General features: G+C 42.4%; 1 protein-coding gene across 1 annotated transcript; it reads left to right on the top strand.

Annotated features, from left to right (window-relative positions):
- The first annotated feature begins 1,804 nt into the window (after window positions 1-1,804).
- YTHDF2 (YTH N6-methyladenosine RNA binding protein F2) lies at window positions 1,805-13,899 on the top strand. Its single transcript, XM_069971623.1, has 6 exons — window positions 1,805-1,911; window positions 3,425-3,449; window positions 6,829-6,908; window positions 7,308-8,630; window positions 11,321-11,354; window positions 12,941-13,899. The coding sequence occupies exons 1-5, from the start codon at window positions 1,885-1,887 to the stop codon at window positions 11,333-11,335; spliced, it is 1,470 nt and encodes a 489-aa protein (XP_069827724.1). The 5' UTR covers window positions 1,805-1,884; the 3' UTR covers window positions 11,336-11,354; window positions 12,941-13,899.
- The last annotated feature ends 2,894 nt before the right edge of the window (window positions 13,900-16,793 follow it).

Here is a 16,793-nt window from a genome sequence, read left to right as displayed (position 1 = left end):
AGAAGACGGGTTACAGCTATGGCGAGATTACCTCCACAGTCCTGTCCCCTGATGCAAGCCCCAGCCTGAAGTGTATCTGCTATGATTTGGAAGGTGAGGGAGACTTCCTGGGTCAGAGTACAGTGCTGTATACCCTGCAATACAGAATATGCCCCTCACCAACTCGCCCTCCCACCCAGTACAGGGAGCTCTTAAACCAAAGCAATGCTCTTAAACCAAGTCACAATTTTGAAAAACTGTGAGCTCTTAAACCAAAACGCTCTTAAACCAAGTTACTCCTAAACCAAGGTACCACTGTACTGGGATTTCTTCTGTTTTCAAATCCATTCCTGGCTTTGGCTTCAAAAATCTGTCAGATAAATCTTTCTGTGTAAAGGCACCCTTAGACATGTGTCTTTTTCAACCATACTAACCATGTAACAACAAAGAAGGAATCCGGCATGGTCAAGAAATCTAAAGCCAGAGTCACACTGCAAAATCCTTGCCTGTTAGTTTCTATGAGAATAAATACAGTTGGATTGACATCTGGCCGTAAGTGACAGCCCGGTTACCCCCTGCCAGCTGGAGCATACATTACCTGCCCCACACATAAAGTTATGCAGGTAAGTTTAGGACACTAGTTGATTTGAAAGAAAAAATATTTTGCCAGAGTTCCCCTTTAAGTTTGGAATTTTTTTTAATTTTATTTATTATACTGTTTTTCCCAGGAACATTGTACAATCATGGGGACATTAATTACAGCAATCCCATTTCGGGTCACCCATTAAGGGTCCATTTACACAGAAAGATTATCTGCCAAAGATTTGAAGCCAAAGCCAGGAACAGACTATAAACAGAGATCAGGTCATAAAAGTAAGGCTGAGATTTCTCCTCTTTTCAAATCCATTCCAGGCTTTGGCTTCAAATCTTTGGCAGATAATCTTTCTGTGTAAATGGACCCTAAGTTCTGTCCATAAATACTTGTTTGTGTCAAATAGAGATGAGTGAGTTTACAGTAATAACAAAGCCAATCACTTTGTTAGCTCATCAATCAGCTTATCAGCCTGCTCCTATTCGGGTGCCTGGAAAAGCTGGATCCAGGCTCGGGAGAAGTTTTGTGGGACTGGATCCAGCTTTTCCAGGCATCTAGAGCGGCGCAGACTTCAAAGGCAGAAGGCTGATAATCTGATTGCCGAAGTAACTGAGTGATTTGCTTCCTTTTATGCCTGATGAAAAGAGCTGTGAAGCCCTGGAAACACATGTCTTCCTCACCTGTGGACCATTCATCTGGTCTTTGGGCCTGAGTGACCCCACCATCTTCTACCACCCTTAGCAGCAGTTTGGAGGACATTATACAGTAGTACTGAGCAGTGTAAGCCATGTTAGATTTATTATCTAGTTGTATACACCCCACAGACCTCTAGGGGCAGTATAATCTGATCCCTCAGGGCTGTATACTCTTGTGTATGACTATACAATCTTGGTCCTTGGAAGACAGATCTAGATGTAGACTGAACTGATCACTAGGCTGGGGTGTACACAGTAACATTGAACTGACAATGCTCGCCAATGACCTCAGCCATACTGTAGGAGCCGCTGTAACACAAGTGACCCAATGGCGTCCTAACAACGGCACCAACATCCTGGCCGAAATGCGGCACGTCATCACCGCCCGCCCCAGTCGCACATGTGACGTCACACGGCGCCGAATCACAGCTCCTGCTGAGCTGAGGGCACGTTCCCTATGATCCTTTTACGCGTGACGTACGTGCCCGTACCCAACATGGCTACCTAGGCGTCGAAATACGTCATGTCGGCGCATGTGTGTACGCGCCACAGTCCCCGCCCCTTTCCTGCTTTCAGGGCGCGCTCTTGCTGCATCCCCTGGATCAATTCTCCGCCAACATGTCCGCCAGTAGTCTGCTGGAGCCGGTACCGTAACGAGACCGCCCCCTCCTCCTTTCCTCTCCGTCCCCTCAGATAACCGGCCCCGCGTTCCCAGACACTTCCGCCTCGTTGCGTTTCCTCCTTTATTATGTTCTCTTTTTCCCTTCCTCCCCCGGCGTCTGTGGGTCGTGTCACGTCCTGGGCTCGTCTAGGTTTTCCTGTGCTCCATGGTCCCTATTGCAGCATAGACCCTGCATGCTGGGCTGCCAGTCCCTACACCCCCTCTCTCCTCCATGTTGGAGCAATTTCCCCTCCTCCTCCTCTATGCTTCACTCTCCCTTCTTACCTCTCTTCTCCTCTTCCCCTGGATTCACACTGTTTGTTTGTGTGTGTGTGTGTAGATATATATATATATATATATATATATATATATATATATATATATATATATATATATATATATATATATATACACACTGCAGTTGCTGCCTTTCACTTGGCCCAAATCTAGTGGCTATGCCTGGGCTCTGTCCTGCTAGATATATATATATATATATATATATATATATATATATATATATATATATATATATATATATATATATATATCTCTATCAACAGATAAGGTCGGTGGTTTCACAACATGGGATGCACAGTCCTTAAAGGGGAACTCCAGCCGGGGGTTATTTTTAGGGTATGACCGGGGAAGGGGTGGAAATAGAGGCCGCCAGTCACTTACCTCCCCAATTCCAGCGCCGGGTCCCGGATCGTGCCGCCCCGTTCTTCCGTCGCTTCCTGCTCTGACGTGACGTCTCAAGCCGCAGCTCAGACCAGGAAGCGACGGCGTGATCCGGGACCCGGGGAGGTAAGTGACCAGCGGCCTCTATTTCCACGCCTTACCCAGCCATACCCTAAAAATAACCCCTGCCCGGAGTACCCCTAAAAGGCAGGGGTAGGGAACCTTGGCCCTCGAGCTGGTGCAAAACTTCAACTCACAGGATGCCTGGACAGCCATGATGGGAGTTGAGAGCCAAGGTTCCCTACCCCTGCCTTAAGGGGTTCGGCCCTCACCCCAAAATGATCCAGGAACACAAACGTAGCACAGCATCTCCTCAACAAAGTGCTGTTTCTTTATTGTGCCAGTCTGCATAGTACAGTGCAACATTTCAGCACTTTATCCTGAGCTGTTGCACTGTACTATGCAAACTGGCATAAAAATATATATTGTGCTGCACTGTTGCAGGAAGTGGCTTAGTCAGTGTCACTAGGCCCCTGCCGTACAGCACTGTATACATTGGCACCCCTCTGTTGTTGACAACCCTCCACCTTTACTCCTCTCTTTTCCCCATCTCATGTCTTCTGCTTCCTCTTCCTGTTTGGTTCATGGTCACACACATTATTGTGGGCTGAAAAAATGGACCAAAAGCTTGAAACTGATACTTGTACATGTTGTTCCCCACACTCCCTCCTGCCCTTCCTTATTCTCCCCTTCCTCCTTTCCCACTTCTTTGTTTTGATTTCTTTTTCCTTTGTGCTAAAATGTGTTTTCTTTTTGTAGAGACCGAAAGGACAAGCAAGCAAAGGTGAGAAGATTTCTATTGTGTATTTATTTTAACGTTTCCCTTCAATCCAGACATGTCAAACTCAGGCCACACCCCCAGCTGTTGCATAACTACAATTCCCATCATGCCTGGACAGCCCTATAGGGTGATATGAGCAGGTTAGAGTCTTCTAACCTGTTCATAGTTTCCCTTTAAAGGGGTACTCCGGTGGGGGCTTTTATTCCGATCTGGCCGGGGAGGAGGTGGCTGAGGGCAGCGACGTCCACTTACCTCCCCAGTTCCAGCGGGGGGTCCCGTATCGCGGCTCTCCGATCCCCGCCGCCCGGCAGCTTCCTGGCTCCGTCACTGTCTGGCTGAGCGGACTTGAAACGTCACCTCTCGAGCCAGCGTCAGAGACCAGGAAGCGGCTGGGCGGCGGGGATTGGAGAGTGGGCGTAAGTGGACGTCTCTGCCCTCAGCCACCTCCTCCCCGGCCAGATCGGGAAAAAAGCCCTTACCGGAGTACCCCTTTAAGTTGACCATACACATAAATAAGCTGTTGGTCAAGGCTGTCTTTTTTTAAAAAATTTTTTATCTTTATACACATGCATGTTCTGAGAGAGGACAGACCGCTGCCAGACTCCATTACAAATAGCTTAAAATGTCACTGTCGTTTAATTTTTTTTTTTTTTTTTTTTTTGCAGAAATCAATAGTACAGGCGATTGTAAGAAACTTTGTAGTTGGGTTTATTAGCTGAAAAATGCATTTTTATCATATGAAAGCAGTTTGAAGCTCTCCCCCCTGTTTTCATGGTTCTTTTATGGAGAGGGGAGGGGTGGAGGGAGATGAGGCACCAAAACAGGACAACAAGTGTTAATTTACAGCTACATCACCGGGCTATCTCCTCTAAAGTCAGCACTGACCTCTCTGACCTCTGAATACTGGCTTTCACACAGCTCCCACTGTGTAATCCTTTGTTCTCTGCTGGCGACTAATCTACCTCCTCCTCCCTCCCCTCTCCATAGGTTACACAGGGCTCGAGTCGAGATTTCCTGATAATGAGCAGTGAATGAGAGAGAAGGGAAGGGGTGGGGGCCTGGGTAAAGTCTTTATGAATGCAGATAATGCAGAAAATTGCCAGTACTATTGATATCTGCAAAAAAAATAAAAAATACAACAGTGACAGAAAAAAAGGCATCAGGCAGTTGGACCTTAAAGTGTAACTCTCATGAGCGGCAGGATACGCTGTCAAAATCCTGACAAAATCCTTTATACCATGCAATCAACAGCGCTGCCGGAACTATTCCAGCACGCAGTGGCAGAATTTTGACGGCGTATATGGCGAGGGAAAAGTTACACTTTAACATACCTGATCTTTTTTTTCCTGTGATATGTCATTAGAAAGAGAGTCAGGAGCCCTTATACATATTAGGTTGTATACTAGGTATGTACTTCTGATAGGCTCGTAGTTTAAAGTGACTGTACCACCAGGCCCAGGCTGAAGCACTGGAGGCGGGCCGACCCACCCTTAGTGGGAGGAGACCCTAGCCCCTCTATGATAGGGTTCCATTGATTCTAATGGAGTCATGTCATGGAGGGGCTGAAGTTTCTTCCCACTAAGGGTGGGTCGGCCCACCTCCTGTGCTTCAGCCTGGGCCTGGTGGTACAGTCACTTTAATAGACCAGTGCAGTTAGTGACAATGTTCTATATATATATATTATGTACACACACATGCATTGGAGCCATTTCCCCTCCTCCTCCTCCTCGTCCATGCTTCACTCTCCCTTCTTACCTCTCTTCTCCTCTTCCCCTGGATTCACACTGTTTGTGTGTAATATATATATATATATATATATATATATATATATATATATATATATATATATATATATATATATATCACACATGCATATATATATATATATATATATATATATATATATATATATATATAATTACACACACACATGCAGAGGACATACAGAGACATGCTGCGGTCCTAGAACACTCCAAGCCACACTTCTCGGACACTATCCATGGATGAATAAGTTGTTTTTAAAAAGAAAATAAAAATGAAGGCGCCCAAACTTTTCGATGATATAACAGCAGCTGCCCTTATAACACATACAGCTGCTGTATGTCCTGCAGGAAGTGATGTATTCTTTCCAGTCTGACACAGGGCTCTCTGCTGCCACCTTTGTCCATGTCAGGAACTGTCCAGAGCAGCAGCAAATCCCCATAGAAAACCTCTCCTGCTCTGGACAGTTCCTGACATGGACAGAGGTGGCAGCAGAGGTTGAGGCATTTCGGTCCTGGACTTAGTCCAGGTCGTCCTCTATAAGCAGTCGGTGAAACCTATTCAGTTGGTTTTATGAACAATTAATAAACATATCGGTACAAGTAATTTTATTACCTTTCTGTGGTTTTTCATGTCCAATTTTCCATTCTTGTGTACTAGGCTTCTAGCCAAGAATTCAGAGAACGGTTATAGTCCAGAAAGTGCTGTGGAAGGGAGATAGATGTGGCTGAATTCTTGGCTACAGGTCCAGCACACAGTAAGTGGGGGTCGGTTACAGGATGGACACCGGACACAAGACAGCAGAGTAGACAGTTTCTATTAAAAGCCAAAGGAAAGCATAAGACACCACTAATAGGTAGTAACCTATAGTTATAGGGTAGTTGAGCCCACTTTAAATTACAGCCGACACCTTCCTGCAACTGCCAGGAGTAGAGTTCAGTCTGATCCTGGCAGTTTAACCCTCTTTATCCTGTACGCACTGATTGCAAGATAGAAAAAAAGCAAAAGTGCGGAGAATAGCGCCATGTGTGATACCGTACAGATAGGCAGGATATGGACTCTCACCTTAGAGCCCCCAGGTACCCTCAATCCTGGTCAGATGTCTGGGATGCCCCCATACTGATTCTTCCAATACGATGTGATGGTTTAAAAATAGCAATTTACCGTACAAATGGTACCGTACCGTACGTGATAACGGATCTCAGGGATCACCCCTTCCTTGGGTTCAATAGCATCTGTGATTCAGGGAGCTCCAAAACTGTTTATATATTCGCGCTGCTATACTGACACAGAAAGAGGTCACCCGGTTTGCCAGACAGACCACCCCCTCAACATGTTGTTAATTGGCCATATCTGAGCTTTAAAATGGACCTGTCGTCACTTTCATGCTGCCTGAACGACAAGTCACAAGGGTGGTCCCCGGCCATCCAGGCTTTAGTAATCTCTCTGTGTTTGGATATAGGGAGAGATCTGTCAGTAAGGACAGTAGACAGAAGCTGCCAGGGACGGCCCTGATGACTTTTTAGACTTCACTTTGTGATGAGCCATGGTATTTCTCGTTATATTCAGCTGCTGAGGAACATTTTATTTTCCAGTCACTAACTTTGCATTTTACTTTTAGTACAAAATGGGTCTGTTCATCAGAAAGATGGCGTGAATGACGACGAGTTTGAGCCCTATTTACACACACAAGAACGACAGGTAGGACTTTCTCTTACCATAGCTGAATATTTGCATGCGTTTTTTTTTTTTTTCGTTCTTTTTTCTCCATTTTTTTTTTTTGTCTTCTGGGATGTGATTGTCTTTTGAGTCGGCGCGTGACAGTGAAGGAAAATTTGATTAATTATATTTACAAATATTAATTTAAATTGAATTAAGGATTAAAAAAAAACATTTTCATCAGTGTTTGGTTTTCTTCAAACCACCAGAGAAATTTAATAAGCATGAAATATTTTTTTCCCCTTTTTTTATTTTTCTAAAGTGCAAAATACTAATGCTAATACTAAAAATACTAAGTAACTTTTTCTCCCTAACTAGGGACCTAAAGAAATTAAATTTGTTTCTAATTGCCTCAAATGTTTAATTTGTGCTTTATTCTAGAGTAATGGATACACGGCACTCTCAGATTCCTACCTTCCTAGTTACTACGGTCCATCCATTGGATTCTCCTACTCTTTGAGTGATGCCGCCTGGTCTACTGGAGGAGATCCACCACAGACTATGCCTTTTCTTGCTTCCTATGGCCAGTTAGGCAGCGGTGAGCCACACTTTTTGCCAGATGCAATGTTCGGACCTCTAAGTAGTGCTCCTTTCTTGGGACAACCTGGATTCAACTTTTTTCCGAGTGGCATGGATTTTTCAGCCTGGGGCAGTGGGGGGAGCTCTCCTGGTGCATCTGCCCCTAGCTCTGGCTATGGTGGTAGTTATGCCTATGCCCCCAGCAGCTTGGGGGGAGCTGTTTTGGATGGGCCAGCAAATTTTGGTGGTGGCAAAGCAGTTGGCAGTCTAGAGCAAAGCATGGGGGCCTTAAAATTGGGAGAAGGAAATGGTATTAAAACTGCAGTGACCAATTTGCCCCCTGCAACTATTGCTCCACCAAAGCAAGCGTCCTGGGCAGACATTGCCAGCAAACCTGCGAAACCAAGCACTGGAAAGACCCTTCCTCCACCTGTCAAGCAAAACATGGAAATCGGAACTTGGGAAAACAAAGTACCCACCGCTAACATTTGCCAGCTACCGTCACCTCCAGTTCTTCAACAACCAACGCCTATTATATCCTCTTCTCATACTACAGCTCGTTGGTCAGCGCCTCGTAGCCGTGGGTCAGAGCAATCTCATGTATCACACACCGCCATGGACCCCCATCCTGTCCTAGAGAAACTGCGTTCCCTTAATAACTATAACCCAAAGGACTTTGACTGCAATCCAAAATTTGGCCGAGTGTTTATTGTGAAGAGTTACTCAGAAGATGACATACACCGTTCTATCAAGTACAACATATGGTGTTCTACAGAGCATGGAAACAAACGCCTGGACGCTGCTTATCGCTCCCTGAACGGTAAAGGGCCTGTGTATTTACTGTTCAGTGTTAACGGAAGCGGTCACTTTTGTGGGGTGGCAGAAATGCGCTCTGCGGTGGACTATAACACTTGTGCAGGCGTGTGGTCTCAGGACAAGTGGAAGGGCCGTTTCGATGTACGTTGGGTGTTTGTGAAGGACGTGCCCAATGGACAGTTACGACACATCCGTCTAGAGAACAATGAGAATAAGCCTGTTACCAACTCTCGAGATACACAGGAGGTCCCCCTAGAAAAGGCACGCCAAGTGCTACGGATCATAGCTAGCTACAAGCATACCACTTCAATATTTGATGACTTTTCCCATTATGAGAAGAGGCAAGAGGAGGAAGATAGTGCCAAGAAGGTAATCTTTTTTTTTTTTTTTTTTTTTTTTCTCCTTTTTTTTTTCTTTTTTTTTTCTTCTTTTAAGTGAATTGTTTTACATGTTTATTGGTTTAAAAACCGTAAGGCCTCATTCACACGCTCAGTATATTTTTCTGGTCTGTATAATGCAAACAATTCTCCTCTTCAATCCGCCCCAAAAAATTAACTTAACTGCATTTGTAGTGCATCAGTATCTGTACTTTTTTGCGGACATGCCAGTAGCTGTTGCTAGGAGACTTAACTCCGTCATGTTTCTTGGATCTGTGTTGTGTTTTTTATTTTTGCAAAAAAGAAAAAGGATCCTATTGACTTCAGTGGAAAAAATAATTTATAGAATGACCCTGCACTAGAAAATAAATATATATATATATATATATATATATATATATATATATATATATATATATATAAATTTTTTTTATTATTATATTTTTTTTTTTTTTTGTGGCGAGGACTGGGAATCTGTAACACTAGACATACTACAATGTGAATAGAAATCGATTGGACCTAAAGTTGGCTGTAATGTGTCTGGAGTTACAGAAACCGCTACGGAATGTGTGAATAAAGGCTCTATTACACCATGTGATTATCGGCATAATCTGACTGATCTCTTGGTGTAATAGTTCCAGTTAAAAGCCAACGATCAGCTGATATGCACAGTGTTGGTTGGTCCTTGTCTTTGTACATGTTGAGAAAAAAAAAATCTAACGATAGTGACGGTCTGCGTAATTGGACAGCAGACTGCCGCTATGCTCTGTGGACCTAAAGGTTGTCCGGGGAGCCCCTCCCACAGCTCCCTGCAGGCCCCCCCCCCTTACCCTCCCGCAGTCGGTGTGTGTAAGAGGGGGCAGCGACTAAGGAGCCAACTAAGGGTCCATTTACACAGAGAGATTATCTGACAGATTATCTGCCAAAGATTTGATGCCAAAGCCAGGAATGGATTTGAAAAGAGGAGAAATCTCAGGCTTTCCCTTATGACATTATCTCCGTTTATAGTCTGTTTCTGGCTTTGGCTTCAAATATTGGCAGATAATCTGTCAGATAATCTTTCTGTGTAAACGGACCCTAAGTGGTCAGAGCTCGGTTGCTCCTAAACATCAGCTTGTGTAATAGGGCCTTAAGGCCTTGCTGGGTCAGAATCTTTTCACTTCACATCACTTTTAATATCTGACAGTACTGGATGATAGGTAGATTCACTGTGTCCATAAATGTTACAATTTTTTGTCTGCTCAAAGGGGAACTCCGACTCCTTTTTTTTTTTTTTTTTTTTAATTGGTTGCTGCATTTATATAGAAAATATACAAACAAAAGGGAAATAGTTTATAGGGACACTTATGACCACACAAATGCTAAAAATAGGATACCAAGACACCCCCAAATGAATTTACCTAGTGTAGTGATGTTGCCAACATATAGAAAAGAATAAAAAGCTTATTCTAACCTTGCTGCACTTCCCTGGGGTCCTCCTGCGTCTCCAGGTCCCCCGCTGAACACTCCCACTGCAATTTCTGAGAGACTCCCCTTGACAGTGACGGCCCGCTCAGCCAATCTCTGGCCGCTCGATTGTCCCGCTTCAATGGCTGAAGTGGCAGCGGATGTGTTCAGTGGGACAACTGCTGCAGGACACCCGGGGGAGCATAGGTTTGGGGAAGAATAGGCTCTTTATTAATTTTTATATAGGAGCAGCAATCTGTTAAAAAAAAAAAAAAAAAAGAGTACCCCTTTAAATCAGTATTGGGTAGTTGTAAAGAAAGTCATGTATGAGGGAGGTGTTAGCATGCGGTGGTCTGTCGAGGACTACAGAGCCTGCTTGAAGCGTTTGTTACAGAGCTTATTTATGGGATACTGTATAATAGCTGCAAATCTTAAATCATGATTTTTAAGGGACATTTGTGACAACTTTAGTTCAGTGCAGCTGCCGGGGTTTCTGTAGTGCTTTCAAATTTTTAGACAGATTCCTAAAGAGGTATTCTAGTGATAAAAAAATATATATGAATGGAGCAGATGAGTGCCTACCCAGTGTTCTCTTACTGTTGAAATCAATTGTATGGACGTAATTTAAAAACGGCCATTGTTTTAAAATAACAGTAATTTTTTGCCATTGAATGGCGGTCATCAACAGTGTGAGAACATAGCCTTTCTGTGTTTCCAATCCACTCCTTGTTTTGGTTGCAAAATACTGAGCAAAAATACTGTGTGAGAGCATAGCCTAAATACTGGGGTCATATTGGATGTGTTGTGCCGCTTCTCTGTGATGCGGTTAAAGGATTACTCTGGCGGTTTTTGTTTTCTTTTAAATCAACTGGTCTCTGAAAGTTATATAGTATTTTAATTTACTTCTATTTAAAAAAATTCCAGTACTTATCAGCTGCTGTATGTCCTGTAGGAAATGTTTTCTTTCCAGACTGACAGTGCTCTCTGCTGCCACCTCTGTCCATGTCAGGAACTGTCCAGAGCAGGAGAGGTTTTCTATGGGGATTTGCTACTGCTCTGGACAGTTCCTGACATGGACAGAGGTGGCAGCAGAGAGCACTGTGTCAGACTGGATAGAATACACCACTTCTTGCACACAATACACGTGTTCCCTGACAGGATTGTTCTTTTGGGAGCTGTTACGAGCTAATATGCTAAAATTGTTGTTTTTTTTCTTTTTTTTTTTTTTTTCTTTAGGTGATTAAGAATTAAAAGGTCATCAAACAATCAGGTAAGAACCACTAATCATATTAGATATGACAGTGTGAGGCTTGGATGCTGCCACCTTACTGACCAATGGTTGCAGGGGTACTCTGGCCATTTAAGTTATTTCTATATAGTGCTGGGGCTGTAGAGAATATAATAAACATCCTACTCAGACATAACCCCGCTCCCCTCTGTGTCGCCCATTGGTGTCTTCGCGTCCCCCACCTTGGAAGTAACGGCAGGAGCAGTCAGACCCACAGACTCCACAGGGAGACACTGGGGGGGCGGGCTTAGGTAGGAATAGGATGTTTATTTTCTATGCAGCTCTGGGGTATACTAGATCCAACTTTTTTTTTTTGTAAAATATACTATTATTGTGTCATAAAAAGTATTAAAATAGAAAAAAAAGTATTGTTGTAAAGGTACCATGAATGGTTAATATACCACAGGGCCCATGCGGGTAATACGAAATAGAAATATACACTCTATTTGTTGTATAATTTATGGGGGGATTGATCAAACATGGTGTACAGTGGAACTGGCTCAGTTGCCCCTAGCAACCAATCAGATTCCATCTTTTATTTTCCAAAGAGTCTGTGAGGAATGAAAGGTGGAATCTGATTGGTTGCCGGGGGCGACTGAGCCAGTCTCACTTTACACCATGTTTGATAAATCTCCCCCTATGTGTATAAAATGAAATTACAATCAATCCTTTGCACAATCTAATGGATTGTAGTATGGAATGTATGCCCTGTGAATACAATGAATGGTACTTTGGAGAAAGTTTATGTAAAGGCCCTATTCCACGGAACTTTTTCGAACGATTATCGTTCATAAAATCGCAAAAAAAATCGTTACACTACAGATATCGTTCACGTTCCCACTCGTATGTGTTATCAATCGCTTAAAAGAAATCGTTAAGTGCTCGTTAACGAGCGGTCGTTGGAGCGAGTCTATGAACTATATTTTTAAGAAATATATTGCTTAACGTGTTTCAAGGCGCCGGGCCTCTTTCTCTAAAGCTTATGGCTTATAAGCTATTGAGAAAGAGGCCCGGCGCCTTGAAACAGGTTTTAAAAAATTATTTAAAAAGTTCCCAATAAAAATGCTTTGATGCATTAAAAAAAAATAGAAGTATACTTTTCAGGTGTGAGCTTAACCAGTCAATATTCTGAAAAAAACAGTCAAAAGTGCAGTGGCCAATAGTAGATTTATATTGACTTAGGGCCGTATTACACGGGACGATTATCGTTTTAATCCAAACGATTTTTCAAACGATAATCGTTTCGTGTAATAGCAAACAACAATTAAACGACCAACGAGAAATCGGACCTATTTTTATCATTTTGATCGTTCGGTGTAATAAGTCGTAGCTGAAACATACACAATAGCGATGACAAAACGACCGCATGAACGATCATAAGTAACCATCGTTCCGTGTAATTGAGCGAACGATTTCGGGTCGTTTGCCATAGCGATTGTTTCTAGTTAGTCGTCAAAAAATCGCTTGGTGTAATAGTACCCTTACCATGGACATCTACCAAAGTTTTGTAGCGGAAGGAAGCGTTTCTCTCATATCAGAGCATTAATTTATTTACATTTTTTTTTCAGGATTATCAGAGGATTTCTCATCTACTCCTACATGGAACAGAACGGACTAAGCAAGCAGTTGTGTGGTGACCGTATTAAAGGACAAGCAAAGACTTGGGGTCAACGCCTCTAAATTGTCCCCCCTTCACCATATTTCAGGGATTACCATGATCTTGGATTGAACGCTGGGTTGCGAGATTGGATTTGTTTCCCACTCGGAGGCTGGAGACTTATTTTTGGATAATCCTGCGTCATTTATTTCTCTTACATATTTTGTGGCAGAAGCCAAATTATTATTTTTATTTTTTGACCGTGTGGCAGAAGCCTTATTTTCTTTTTTTTTTTTCCTGCGTCCCCTTCCCTGACAGCACCCAGTATGTATGTGTATTGAGAGTACCTGTGTGTATGTGTGTATAATTCCTCTAAGTACATTGGTATGGTACATACCCCGCTACATGTTAACATTAGGATGTATTCAGTCTTGAGCCCACAGTTGCGGTTTTTGCAAGTCTTTCCTATATACCAGTCTTTTATTAAGAATCTACTTCTGTTTTCTGTCCAAATGTAAAGCATTAAAACTACTTGGCAGGCATAAGCAAAGTCTATCACACCGGGACCACGTTCTGGATATTGCAAGTACTTATTGAAGCAATGAGTCCTAAAACAACTCCTAAACATACCAATGCAGTGCAATTTCCACTTTCTCTCTCTCTCCCCTTTAAGTTTTGTACAGTGGAAGCAAGGTTAGGCGGTATTATCTGAGGGAGCTATAACTTTGCTAAATATGGTATATGTGTTACCAGTTTAAGCAGAAAGCCAGAGTGGTTTCCTCTGGATGAAATATTAAAGGGGTACACCAGTGAGATTTTTTTTCTTTAAAATCATCTGGTGTCAAAATTATATAGATTTGTAATTTAGTTCTTTTTAAAGGGGTTGTTCACCAATTTTTTTTTCTTTCAAATCAACTGGTGCCATAAAGTGCCAGAGATTTGTAATTCACTTCTATTACAAAATCTTAAGTCTTCCAGTACTTATCAGCTGCTGTATGTCCTGCAGGAAGTGGTGTTTTCTTTCCTGTCTGACACAGTGCTCTCTGTTGCCTCCTCTGTCCATGTCAGGAACTGTCCAAAGCAGCAGCAAATCCCCATAGAAAACCTCTCCTGCTCTCCAGACTGGAAATAATACAACTTCCTGTTGGGCATACAGCAGCTGATAAGTACTGGAAGGTTTGAGATTTTTTAATAGAAGTAAATTACAAATCTCTGGCACTTTATGGCAGCAGTGGATTTGAAAGAAAAAAATTTTTGGTGGACAACCCCTTTAAAGGGTTACTCCAGTGAAAATATCTTTCAAATCAACTGGTTTCAGAAAGTTGTGCAGATTTGTAATTTACTTCTATTTAAAAATCTCCAGTCTTCCCATACTTATCAACTGCTGTATGTCCTGCATGAAATGTTTTCTTTCCAGTCTTACACAGTGCTCTCTGCTGCTATCTCTGTCCATGTCAGGAACTGTCCAGAGCAGTAGGAAATTCCCATAGAAAACCTCTCCTGCTCTGCACTGTTTACTGTCACAGATTGAGGTGGCAGCAGAGAGCACTGTGTCAGACTGGAAAGAATACATTACTTCCTGCAGGACATACAGCTGCTGATAAGTACTGGAAGACTGGAGATTTTTAAATAGAAGTAATTTACAAATCTGTAGAACTATCTGACACCAGCTGATTTGAAAGAGATGTTTTTTGCTGGTGTACCCCTTTTAACAAACATAAATAAATAAATATAAATATATATATTTTTTTTTTCTTTATATAAATATGTATTAGGGACAAGTATGTATGTCTCAATGACTCGTTCCTTGACCTAGTATTTTTGCCCTTATCATATGGTGTCCATACCCCGTACTTTCCCCTTTGGTGGGGTCTAACTCTGCTGAGGGTAACTAGTGTATGAATTAGAATGGAATAAAAATGTCTGGTTTCAAAAACTTGGGAATGACAACAAAAAGTCAAGAAAAAAATAATAATAATTTCACCCAAGACTTGCATGAAGTGTTAACGTGTTTCAAATATAGGTTCGGTGTTAGAAACCTGTTAGCCGGGATGGAAAGTTTTATGGTTTCAGGAATGTTATTTGCCATAGTTAAGCATGCATGGCAGACGGAGAATGTTAAAGGGGTCTTCTGCTTTCTAAGTGGCTAACCCCAATTACTGTAATGTCATATATAGACACTTTCTTGTATGTCTTCAACCTAGTATTTCAATAGCTTGCACTTTCTAACAGTGGGGCCGAGGTGACTCACGGCTGGTCCAGTCCGGCACGCTTTGTTTCTCGAGAGAAATCTGACCTATGACCTATAACTTTATTAAATATGGTGCATGGTCCCATAAGTATTATTGAGAGAGGGGGGTTGGTTAGTTATTTGGGGCAGCCCTGAGTAACCTGCCATTCATTACTACTTACTGTTCTCTATCTGTTGGCTTCATAGAGGGAGACCTCAATCCTTGCCAAGACGTTTGCACCATGAAATAGCAGGCTGGTGCTTAGGAAATACATTTTTGTGTTGGAATATGTGTTTGAGGTTCCGCGGGAAGAGGACGCCTGCCATTAAAGGCTTCTCGTACTAAGAACCTTTATATCCATCGAGATTACTCTTCGTAGATCAGGTCTATTGTCATCACATGGTTTACCATTGAGGGCTATCTTCTTTTCTTTTCCTTCGGTAAGACTACTAGCCATCTCTCTATTTTGGGAATGGGAACCATCTTCCCTGCCTGTGTATAGTTTGTAATGTAATTTTTCATTTATGCTACCATATCAATTTTTTTTTTTCCCCTGGAATAAACCTTATGTGTTTCTTGCAGAATTTTTTGGTTTCAACATTAAACATGCTCTCTTGATGGATAAAAAAATAAACAAATGGTGCAGTTAATGTATTGAATGTACTGGAATGAAGTAAGAGACACCTGACTGATAGCTTACCTGCAGCAAATGCGGATTTGTTTTCAGAGAGAGAGAAGGTAGAGTGGTAGAATTCTGGTTGAGGTGGTGTTTATCATGGTTAAGAATGTGTTAACAGCATATTTGTTTAAATAAACCCTTGTTTAACTGGTACCTTGTAGCAGTTTCTGTATCGCGAATGATGCGCCATCTACTATCCAGTCACAAGTGGCATGATAGTGTATGGAGCTCAAAGGGGAACTCTGGTTAGTAAAGATTTAACCCTGTTCAATCCCCACCCGTAATCTAAGCTTGTGTGTTAGGTTTCTATTACATAAATTGGTCCACTCTGTCTCCACTCCTCTGCCTCCCCCTCCCTTCTGAGACAAAGGTCACATGATCTGTCTCAGTTACCAAACAAACTGTAACACTTTATTTGTAACCCCGCCCACCACTGTTATCATACAGTGATCACCTGGCCCAGGGTCGGGAAACAACAGTCTCTCCTGAGTAGTATTGGGGAAAGGAGACACAGTTGTTTCTCCTCTCTCTCTAATCTATCTATATAGATAAATACTGTGTTAACTGTGCAAAGCGGAAGCAGATAAAGCCAGTGATGGGCAAATACTACAAGACAGGCGGGTAGGTGTCAATTGGTGGGTGCTCCTATATGCTTTTTGTGCATTTTTATTTTTTAGGATCACTGGAGTTCCCCTTTAAAGTACCTGCTCAGCCAGAGGGATCCATCATGTGAATCTCTGTAAAGTTGTTTAGGCATAAAAACAAATAAGTTGATTGCTTCCATTTGTGACATCTGTCTTCGGGTTGTGGGCGCCATTCATTCAATAGTGCGGAGCAAATTTTTGAATTTGTCTTTGACATTTTAGATTTTTCCACAGAGAAAGGAATAATATGAGGGGGGTGGGCAGAGAAGT

Source organism: Dendropsophus ebraccatus, chromosome 5, assembly GCF_027789765.1.
Source record: "Dendropsophus ebraccatus isolate aDenEbr1 chromosome 5, aDenEbr1.pat, whole genome shotgun sequence".
NCBI lineage: Eukaryota > Metazoa > Chordata > Amphibia > Anura > Hylidae > Dendropsophus > Dendropsophus ebraccatus.
This window is presented reverse-complemented; position numbering and strand designations above follow the sequence as displayed.

Bases quoted from the DNA above. Each gene is read 5' to 3' on its own strand.
- YTHDF2 (XM_069971623.1), top strand. From the start codon at position 1,885: ATGTCCGCCAGTAGTCTGCTGGAGCCG. The intron at 1,912-3,424 runs GTACCGTAACGA...TTCTTTTTGTAG, and splicing joins CCAGTAGTCTGCTGGAGCCG to AGACCGAAAGGACAAGCAAG. The intron at 3,450-6,828 runs GTGAGAAGATTT...TTTTACTTTTAG, and splicing joins GAAAGGACAAGCAAGCAAAG to TACAAAATGGGTCTGTTCAT.